Source organism: Crocodylus porosus, unplaced genomic scaffold, assembly GCF_001723895.1.
Source record: "Crocodylus porosus isolate Cpor-Errol unplaced genomic scaffold, CroPor_comp1, whole genome shotgun sequence".
In the NCBI taxonomy this organism is placed as follows: Eukaryota; Metazoa; Chordata; order Crocodylia; family Crocodylidae; genus Crocodylus; species Crocodylus porosus.
In genome coordinates, this window is record NW_017728914.1 from 35,303,002 (window position 1) to 35,313,550 (window position 10,549).

General features: G+C 44.8%; 1 protein-coding gene across 2 annotated transcripts; it reads left to right on the forward strand.

Moving 5' to 3' along the window:
• The first annotated feature begins 2,029 nt into the window (after positions 1-2,029).
• Positions 2,030-10,114, forward strand: CNOT8 (CCR4-NOT transcription complex subunit 8). 2 transcript variants are annotated; one of them, XM_019535271.1, is made up of 7 exons: positions 2,030-2,161; positions 3,883-4,237; positions 6,255-6,448; positions 6,817-6,978; positions 7,775-7,919; positions 8,349-8,459; positions 8,784-10,114. In XM_019535271.1, the coding sequence occupies exons 2-7, from the start codon at positions 4,121-4,123 to the stop codon at positions 8,931-8,933; spliced, it is 879 nt and encodes a 292-aa protein (XP_019390816.1). In that variant the 5' UTR covers positions 2,030-2,161; positions 3,883-4,120; the 3' UTR covers positions 8,934-10,114. The 2 variants fall into 2 exon arrangements, with proteins under 2 accessions (XP_019390816.1, XP_019390817.1); XM_019535272.1 differs by having other exon boundaries at positions 4,031-4,237.
• The last annotated feature ends 435 nt before the right edge of the window (positions 10,115-10,549 follow it).

The following is a 10,549-nucleotide window of genomic DNA, read 5'->3' on the forward strand; positions in this document are numbered from 1 at the left end:
TGACTGTGTGGGTGTCTACGCCACAGCCCCCAGTTTCTTAATGAGAACGGGGTGAGAGACAGTGTCGAAAGCCTTTCGAAAGTCCAGAAAGACTATGTCCACTGCTACCCCTGCAGCCAGGGATTTGGTGACCTGATCGTAAAAGGCCACCAGGTTGGTCTGACAGGACCTGCCACTGATGAACCCGTGTTGGTTGCCCCTAAGCATGATCTCCCCCGCTCGCCCCTTGTGGACATAACTCTCTCAAAAAGCTTACCCAGGATTGAGGTAAGACTGATTGGTTTATAACTTCCTAGGTCCTCCTCCCTCCCTTTTTTGAAGATGGGAACCACATTGGCCCTCTTCCAGTCTTAGTTGGCTGCCGTCATCAGTCCTTCAACTGATGCTATTTAAAAAAGTATTCTTTTTAAAATGATTTTTGAAGTACAGGCAGTCCTTGACTTATGTTTTGAGTTATGTTTCGCAGTTACATTTCTAAATTGATGCCCTGTTTCAACTTTATGACATCAGTTTCGACTTTACAAGGCTTGATCTGATTCATAGATCATCCTGTCCGACCCCCTGCCCCAGGCAGGAAAAGGACTGAGGTCAGATGACCCCAGCCAGTTGCCTATCAAGCCTCCTCTTGAAGACCTCCAAGTTAGGTGATAGTACCACTTCTCTTGGCAGCCCGTTCCAGATGTGACGCCATGCCAGCGAACAAGCTCACTGCGTCACCCACCTCCCTGGAGAACATCTGTCCAAACTTCCTTGGACGCTTCCTTTAAGAAAGTGGACAAGACTCCAGAAAAACCTGCAGCCGAGACTCCTGACAAGACTCCAGCCAAGAGCCCTTCAAAAAGTCCAGCAAAGTCACCTCAAAGAAGTCCTTCCAAATCAACAGGATTGCTATTTACAATATAAATGCATTAATGTAGCTATGTTACTCATCTATAATTGATCGAGTACAAAATGCTGGGTTATTTTTGGTTCAGAAACCCACCCCCCATTTGTAACATTTATAACATTGTTTCCTGTGAGAAAATCAGTTCCGGGTTACAATGTTTTGACTTAAGACGCTGTTTTTAGGAACCAATCACGTCATTAGTCGGAGGACTGCCTGTATTTATGAAGTACCGGCATTAATCCAACAAAAGAAAAACGATTAGTAAGGCCAAGATGTCCCCTACTGAAGCAAAGTACTGATGTTCTTGTAATTATATTTTCCACTTAAAAAAGGAACCAGTCAGGAAACTCGTCTTGATTAAAAGATCCTGGATTCCTGCAATAGCTGTTCATGGATGAAGAGGACCATTATATCAACCCTCAGAAAAAGCCACTACATCCCCTTCATTTTCAATTTTTGAGCACGTGCCTTGGTGCCGGCCAGCTCTTTTTTGAGCTGGAGAGTCGTTTTGATGGCCCAACAATCGCTTTGCGCGCACGGCTGGTCTCAACGAGTGGGTTCGGGGCGTGATCGTTGCCTGGCGCTTGTGTCCGGTCCACATTTATTGCGCAGCGAGCCAGGGAGCTGCGCGACACATGTAACATAGCAGGGGCCTGCACAAAATGGAGACCACCAGAAAACAAGTTGACATCAGCACACAGGATTAGCACCGAATTGCCCGTGCCGACACTCTTAATCCGAAAGAATTTCCCCCTCATGCAGCAGCCACCCTATATAAGTGAATGGACTCTCCCACTTCTCCCCCCCGCCCGAAGGGGATCATGGACTCTCCCAACAGCGCCTGGAGAGATAGACTTGGGAAGTCCACTAGAATCAGAGAGGGGGACGGGGATAAAAATGGAACGGCCAACTTCACGCATGCGTCCTTCAGCATTATTGCCCTCTTCCCCAAGCGCATGCTCCAAGTGAGCAGAGCGTCGCGACACGAGACTCACTTTCCGACGCATGTGCAGTGACGGCAAGACCTGATGCAGTTCACGCTAACTTGGGCTCTCGCGAGAGAGCGGAAGGCAAACAGGAATTTCCGCTGGCGGCAGGACTTCGCGCCGGAAGTCCGCCAGCCCTCTCTCCTCCCGGCGGGGAGGAGCAGACGAGTCGGGGGGGGGCTAGAGCGGCCGCAGGAAGAGCAGTCCCGGGGCCTACCCCTCACTCCCTCCCTCGCTTCGCCGGGCCCGGTGGGAGCGGGAAGGAGCCGGGCTGACGCGCAGCGAGCAGGTGCTGGGGGGGGGGAGTGGGGGAGGCCTCGCTCCGAAATAGCCGCTCGTGTGAACGCTCTTAAACCAGATTAATTTGATCCACTTGCAGCGGGAGAGGGGTTTTGGGCCAGGCTCGGTGGAGGAGGCACCGGGGACCGTTTGAAGATCGGGGAGCCCCGTATGACCTTGTTAACCCGGTTCCTAATGGAGGCCCGTCGAGAGGAGGAGGGCTGCGTGATGAATGTTGCGTCTGCTGGTCTCGACGAAACTCGACCCCTGTCCCTTAAGGGCTGGGACGTTTCGATTTGGAAGCCCCCCGTGCTCGTTAGCGGCCCTGGTCCTCCAAACACGCACTGACCTCTCGGCTTTCCCCCTGCACCCCGCCACAACGCGCTGGGTGAAGAAGAAATCCTCGCGTTTAAACCTTTGTGACCCCCTCGGTCTCGTGTTGGCAGAGAGCAAGCAGTCAGATGGACCCGGTCTGCCCACGTGCGTGTGGCGAGACCTGGCTCGCTGTCACCAGAGCACAAGAAAGGGCTCGACGGGTCTTGCTCGGTCCACGCGCGAGGTTGGGCCGGTTTCGTTATATTTGTAGGACATCGCTGTGGTGTGGTATGATTCGGAGAGGGATGGTCCTGCCTCAGGCAGAGGGATGCACTGATTGGCTTTGTGTGGCAGGATCATCCCACTCCAAACCATGCCACACAATGCCAATGACTGCATCCCTCTGCCAGAAGCAGGATCATCCCTCTCCAAACCATGCCTCAGGCAGAGGGATGCACTAATCGGCATGGTTTGGAGAGGGATGCACTAATCGGCATGGTGCGGCATGGTTTGCAGGGGGATGCACTAATCAGCATGGTGCGGAGAGGGATGCACTAATTGGCATGGTGTAGCAGGATCATCTCTCTCCAAACCATGCCTTGGGCAGAGGGATGCACTAATCGGCATGGTGCAGCATGGTTTGCAGAGGGATGCACTAATCGGCATGGTTTGCAGAGGGATGCACTAATTGGCATGGTGCGGCGTGGTTTGCAGAGTGTTGCACTAATTGGCATGGTGCGGCAGGATCATCCCTCTCCAAACCATGCCTCAGACAGAAGGATGCACTACAATTGGCATGGTGTGGTATGGTTTGCAGAGGGTTGTACTAATTGGTATGGTGCAGCATGGTTCAGAGAGGGTTGCAGAAGGATTCATAGATGTTAGGGATGAAAGGAACCTTGGAAGGTCATTGAGTCCAGCCCCTTGCACCCAGTAGGAGAGATGACTGGGGGTCAGGTGACCCCAGCGAGGTGACCGTCCAGTCTCCTCTGGAAGATTTCCGGGGTAGTTGATTGCACCCCATCTGGAAGGAGTTTATTCCACAGACTGTGAAGGCTGACCCTCCCTTGGGCAGGGGGTTGGGCAGGATGACCTTGGGAGGTCCCATCTGGCCCCACTTCTCTCTGATTTCTATTAAGATTTCTCCAGAGCAGCTAGACCAGGCTGCGGTGAGTTGCAGATGACAGCACACATCTTACTACTTTAAGTTTCCTGAAGCAGCTGAACAGAAATGTTGCAAAACTTTACGCAATTAAATCCTTGCCAAATGATGTGTGCAAACAAGCCCTACGCTTAAAGTGCAGACCTAAAAGGAGGAGAAACATTGGCTTGTCTCAGCTGAAGTTGGTAGTCTGGGTACCTTTTTGCTAACTAAGAATTTTTTCCCTTTTCTTTGTCCCTTGACTGCCTGTTAAGGATGTATTAGAAGTAAGAAAGAATGTGTTAATTCAGACATTTCAGCTGAACTGACACTGCAAGGCAGAAACTTGACTGGTTGTGTCTGCCAGCATGTCCTGACTTGTGGAACAGTGTAGATATAAATGTGAGTTTGCATTTCTTGCAGTGCTGACTGAGCCACAGAGCTGGCAGCTCCACACCACAGTACTGACCACCCAGACACGCCATTGGGTGCTTCTATTCCAATTCCTGCAAGATGCCAGCAGCACTTGCAGAGAACAGCCAGGTTATCTGTGAAGTATGGGCAAACAATCTGGAAGAAGAGATGAGAAAAATTCGAGAAATTGTTCTCAGTTACAGATACATCGCCATGGTAAGAAAATGGTGTTTTTTAATGACCATTTAAACTGTCGAAGTAAAGGGATTTCAGCAGGGGGTAGGTCACTCAAGACAAAAAATGTTTGTTTTCCCAGGTCAGCATGAGCCCAATAGTATGTGGAGCAAACAGTTGGGAAACTAGTTAGCATTCAACACTTGACTGGGTTTTTAATATATAGACTTTCTTAAGATTTATACAGATAGCTTTATGCTTCATTACATACCTGCATAATTTCACAGGGGAGGCAATCCTAAACAGATGAGATCTATTATACTTAATGACAGGGATTGTATTACTTTGTTTGTATGAGAGAGAATTAAAATAACAAGATGGTCATTTGGTCATAAACATTTTGATTTAGCTAGCTTGAATGACACAGCCGATTTGGCTGAGAGAAATTTCTTGCTGGCATATGGCAAAAGGCATGCAAGTTGCAACTCGTTAGCTAATAGGACTGCTTCATAATGAATGGTCGGTCAGTCACTACAGCCTCAGAGTGGAGGATAATTTGGCCTCAAATATCACGTCGACTTGTTCGGATAGATGCATTTATTTAAAATTTTTGAGAATCTTGTTGAGATGGAATTCCTCGTGTGTGGGGGTGGGAGCGGGGAAAACATTGCAAAACTAATTAAATATAAATCTTGGATTTCCTTGCTTCATGCCATATTTGATCATTAATTACATTTAGTTATTATTAAATAATAGAGCTGACCTGTACTTAATGATTCTAAATATCAAATAAGCTGAAGTCCCTTGCAAATTGTGTGCAGGGGTATGTGTATACACATTGGGTGCCAATGAAAAGCTAGGCTGTTGTGAAGAGCAGTGTATTGTAACCCCCTTTCTTTTAAATGTGGGTCCTTCTGCAAATGCTGTGGTATCTAAAAAGGCCAATTCTTAGTAGCACCCACTATGTGAATGGGTAAATATGAATGGATTCCATCTCTGCTGAAACTCTCAGGCCTCTGGATCCTATGTGCTGAAATAGGAGCTTCTGCGTCCCCCACCAGCATATCTTTCTATTTGATCTTGCAGTTAGGATGACTACTTGGCAGTACATTTCTGTAGCTAGTCTGAAGTCACATATACTTGACTGACACTGTAGGATCAGACGGAGGAAAGGTTGGGCTGCGGAGAGATTATTGCAAATATGCAAAGAAAGATTCACCTCTTTTATATGCTCCTTGGTAAGACTAGTGGATAGCAGGTGGATGTGCATCTCTGAGCAAGAAACCGCAGGAATTTGACGTAATAGCAAAGACAACATGTGCACTTATTAGCTAACTAATATGTTTTATATTAAACATTTTCTGTGTTATTAAGGAGCCTCTTTACACTTTGATACTGTATAAATTACTAGCTGGTTTATTTAGAGTGAATGTTTTCCAAAAACCAATGCTAATCTGCCTTAACCTGGAATATCACCCTACAAACAAAACCACATTGTTGTTCTTTTAAACCAGTGTTTAGAACTGTATGAATTGATGGCTATAAAATAGATACTTTTGTAGTTATTGGAAAGATGAAGAGGTTATTGCCCAAGGGCGGGGGGAGGGTAATAATCTCCTAGGTATCTATGGCTGTGCACTATGGATGACCAGGTGTATTATAATTTTGCATAATAAAATGTGAAAAAGGGTGCCAAATATAATTAAAGGGTGGCAAGTGCTAGCAAACTACATGGCCACAGAAAGATGCTTTTTTCTCCCCCTCTGGAAATTGGGGATGAAATAGAAACAGTATGCAATTGCAGGTTTTCTTTATGTTTTCTAAACTTTGTTCATTTACCTTAGTTGTATAAAGTAATAAGCAAGCAGTATGAATTTCAGGTTTCTTGGTTATTTCAAGTACTGTTGGGTGGGGGGGGGGGAAGCAGATAAAGCAAAATTATTCATAAATTTGTCATTTTATAGAAAAGGTGGCTGTTGCAGTTTTTAGGGCTCTAGGTCAACCAGAACATGCAACTTTGCTAACTTAGAGTTTCCTTTCACCCGTGTTTCTTTTCTAGGACACAGAGTTTCCAGGAGTTGTGGTGAGGCCAATTGGTGAATTTCGCAGCTCCGTTGATTACCAGTATCAGCTCCTCCGGTGTAACGTAGACCTCCTGAAAATTATCCAGCTGGGCTTAACCTTCACGAATGAGAAAGGAGAGTATCCTTCTGGGATCAACACCTGGCAGTTCAATTTCAAATTCAATCTAACGTAAGTCTTCTGAACCACAGAACGAGTGACCCAAAAACGTTCTTAAATGGTTTGGCATTCACATTTAGGTGAATGCTTTGCATGTCAACAGCATAATCATTAACAAAGTTACTGTTAATGGGAGAACAATGGGCAAAAGTTTGCTTGGTTGAAGTTGGCAATTAGAAGAACTTTTTCATCTGTAATTCAATCTGATCTCCAGGTCACTGAAAGACCAGAATTATAGGGCCTGGTGATGCTTTCATTGGTCACTGTACCTGTGTTTTGAAATATAAAACTGGGGAGGGGGGAAAGGAAGGGGATCCTTCGTGTTGGGCATGAGCCTGCCTGACCAGCCCAGCTGATGTGAAGCTCCCATTTCCTTTTAGGGAGGACATGTACTCACAGGATTCCATAGATCTCCTGGCAAATTCTGGGCTGCAGTTCCAGAAGCATGAGGAGGAAGGCATTGATACCCTGCACTTCGCAGAGCTGCTCATGACCTCAGGGGTGGTCCTCAGCGACAATGTTAAATGGCTCTCGTTTCACAGGTGTGTCCAAGAGGAATGCAGGGAATGTTGGGGCTGGAAAATGAATAGCAATTCTCTTGTCAATAAGATCCCTCGTCTTTATTTTTAGAGGCACAAGTCCAGTTTTCAAAGGGTGAATTTATATCTTTGTAGCTTTTGGTTATTTAACTAAGTAAATGGAGAGCGCAACGCATGCAGGTGGCTTGGTACCATTTGCTTTGCCCTAAACCTGGGTATATTCCATGCTTGCGAACAGGAGATGTTAACAGAAAACAGAAGTGAAAACATAAGGAGGAATTTATTAAACTTAAGTACCCTGGGACATAAGGGGTTTGTTTCCTTGTACCAGACAATACTGCTTCTTTCTCTCATGAACTTTGCTTTGAACGTAACTTTACTGTTCAGAGAAAGAGGGCTTGAAGGTGAGGCTTGCTTATCGCCTGAGTTATTTGAATGCATAATTGCTTCCCCCCTCAAACCATCCCAAGTTGAGATAAGAAGCAGCAAAGGGATAGGTCTGTAAGATTAGCTCCTTTTTTCTCTCTTACATGTTAAAAATTCCTCTCTTCCACACAGATATTTTCTCAGTGACTAAAGGCAATTGTTTCTTCCCCCTCCCCCCCCAACAGTCTAGCTATTTTTATTTTAGCTTATCTTGTGAAACCGTAGTATTGATGAAGCAAGCAGAGGTCCTGCCTCAAGGTGAGCAGCATGAATGCTAGGATCTGGTTAATAACAACTCTGATGTAAAGAAAATGTTATGCTTTTGGCTATTTCTGCTGCTTATTTAATAGACTTTGTACCACTCTTTTGTCAGTGGCTATGATTTTGGCTACATGGTGAAATTGCTGACGGACTCCAGACTCCCTGAGGAGGAACATGAATTCTTTCATATTTTGAACCTTTTCTTCCCATCCATCTATGACGTCAAGTACCTAATGAAGAGCTGTAAAAACCTTAAGGTATTTACTTCTTACCAGTAACTAGATTGCATTAGCAAGTGGGATTTCCACTGTTTATCACATCTTGTACGCAAAAGCTCAAATGTAGGACAGATTGTAGTTGTACAGTATTTTGACATTTGTATCTGTGTATAGGGGGCACAGTCCAATTACTTTGGTTTTAGCTGTATGTCACCAGAAGATAAATTTGTTCCATTTCCCCTAATCTTTTGATTGGTCAGTTAGGAAGCATTTACAAGAACTTCTACTTCAGGGGGCAGCTTTTTCAAAAGCTGGCTAAAACCAAGTGTGCTCTTTACTGCTTAAAGATGTCAATCAGCATTTTCACTTGATGTTGATATGACTTGGCTAAAGGAGGCATGCTGCCTGGTAGCCTTCGTAGGGGCTGATTCCAGGTGATAAAAATAATTTTTCTCCTCCCTTTTCCAGGGAGGTCTTCAAGAAGTTGCAGATCAGCTGGATTTGCAACGAATTGGACGACAGCATCAGGCAGGATCAGACTCGCTGCTCACGGGAATGGCCTTCTTCAGGATGAAAGAGGTATCCATGAATTGCTTTCCTCTTTCCAGCTGCAAAATTGGAGGGAGAACCCAGGCTATGGCTTGTCTGTTCTCTTCCCTACCCACTGTCCCCACACACACCTCCTGGCCTCTTGATTTTTTGGAGTCTTGTGCCAGCCCTTTAAGCTTCAAAAAATGAGCCCCCCTGAGTTCTCTTCCCCTGGTTGCTAATTGCCACCTTCCACTGCTGAAGCTGCTGCATTTAAACAAAGCTGTATGCGTATGAGGTTAAACTGATTTACAAATGCACGCTAAAAAAGGGAGAAATCAGTAAATAAAAAGAAATTTTTCCCCTCCCTTGCAGTTGTTCTTTGAGGATTCAATTGATGATGCAAAGTACTGTGGCCGGCTGTACGGCCTTGGCACAGGAGTGGCACAGAAGCAAAGTGAGGACGTGGAATCGGCTCAAGAGAAGATGAGCATTCTCGCCATTATCAACAACATGCAGCAGTGAGAAATGGAGACCCGTCAGCAGGACATGGTCCCAGAACAGCGACTGCTGTCAGAAACTTTTCCAATTCTGTCAAACAAAGGGCATCTACCGCATGCATTTGGCAGAAAGACTAGAGTTTTGATGAAGGGGGAAAAAAAGCATCTTCATTTCAAACCTGAAAGGGAGTTCTGAATTCATAACAATACCAGCATTGGTGGTTTGCCATCTTTTTAATACCAAGGGCAGGAGAGAGAATCTAAATGTGTATACCTCCTCTTTTTTCTTTTCTTTCTTTTTTTTTTTTAAATACCGAATCTGCAAGGAAGACTTAAATGGAGAACATTCAGCAGAGCTGAAGTTCTGAAATGCCAGTGAAATTGGACACAGCAACCTTGCAGGGTCCTTTAGGAAGCTTATTTTAAAATTTCTTGTGCATGCTGTGAGGTGATGTCTGCTCCTCATCTTTTGCTCACTTTTATCCTTCTGTGTCATTTATGTAATGACCCTCTCATTCACGGCAGAGCATGGGGAACAAAGCAAAACACCTTCTCTGCAGCAGGTGTTCAGCTCAAGCTGTCTTGCCTCTGGCCAGGATGGGTGTTTTGAACAGCTGTGCTGTACAGGGTCCTTTGGGACTGTTGTGCAATACAAGTGTGTCACATCACTGAGCCTCATTTTAATTCTTATAGTTATGAACAGAATAAAGTGCTGAGTAGATGAACCAACCTGGAAGCTTGCCTTCTAGAGATTTTGTAACAGGAATTTGGACCAAAACAATTTCAGCCACTCAGTTTCACTTGATGATGCAGAAGATCTTGTTCATCTCACTTCAGTATGTAGGAGTAGTTTACTAGGCAAATAATTATATTTACTTTCATATTGGAGTGATGTTTAAACAGGCCTCAAAGCCACTGCGTCTCCCTTTGTAAAGATTTGAGGAGTATCCTAAAGAATGGAGATTGAAGGCTCAGGAGTTCGATTTTTGACTAGACATTCTAATAATACACATTATTTTTGAACAGCTCTGAAATATGTTTCTATAAGAAGAAAAACCTCTTTTGAACAGCAAATTAAACCTCTCATTTTAAGTCTTGCATTTTAACAAGCTTAAATGATTCTTGATTGATGTTAAACTGGTAATTAAAATGCTTGTAAATACTGTTTTTAATTTTGTAAAATAAAGGTTGTTTTTTTTTTTTTAACCAGGCCGTTTCTGGTCCTTCTACAAAGCACCAGCTCTGAAGCTGAGCTGCTGCCCTCTCTGTGACCAACACAGGTCATGAAGTGGCTAATTTCACTTACTGCATTTGCCTGTAGAGTAAAACTGCAAGACCAATTCTAACCAAACTGAACATTAGTGAAGCAACTGAGATTCATGCATCAGTTGATGGAGCCTCATCCTTTATTTATACTGCTATCATCTAGCAGGTCTACCAGGCCAGCAGTTTGTGCAAGACAATCCCCTATGTGAAGGTTTCTTTCCATTGAGATGTTAGAGTAAGAGTAGCTGATGGATCCAATTCTCTTGGGAGAAAACCTGCTGTAAAATCACAGTTCAGGATTGTGAATCTCTAATCTAACTTCCTGTCTCTAGGAAAGAGATGAGATGCAGGCATACTCCTATCCTCCATTCTTCC

What these genes read in the sequence shown, in the direction of transcription:
- CNOT8 (XM_019535271.1), top strand. Translation starts at nt 4,121, where the DNA reads ATGCCAGCAGCACTTGCAGAGAACAGCCAGGTTATCTGTGAAGTATGG. An exon ending in GTTACAGATACATCGCCATG is followed by an intron (nt 4,238 to 6,254) that starts GTAAGAAAATGG and finishes TTTCTTTTCTAG; the next exon opens with GACACAGAGTTTCCAGGAGT. An exon ending in AATTTCAAATTCAATCTAAC is followed by an intron (nt 6,449 to 6,816) that starts GTAAGTCTTCTG and finishes ATTTCCTTTTAG; the next exon opens with GGAGGACATGTACTCACAGG.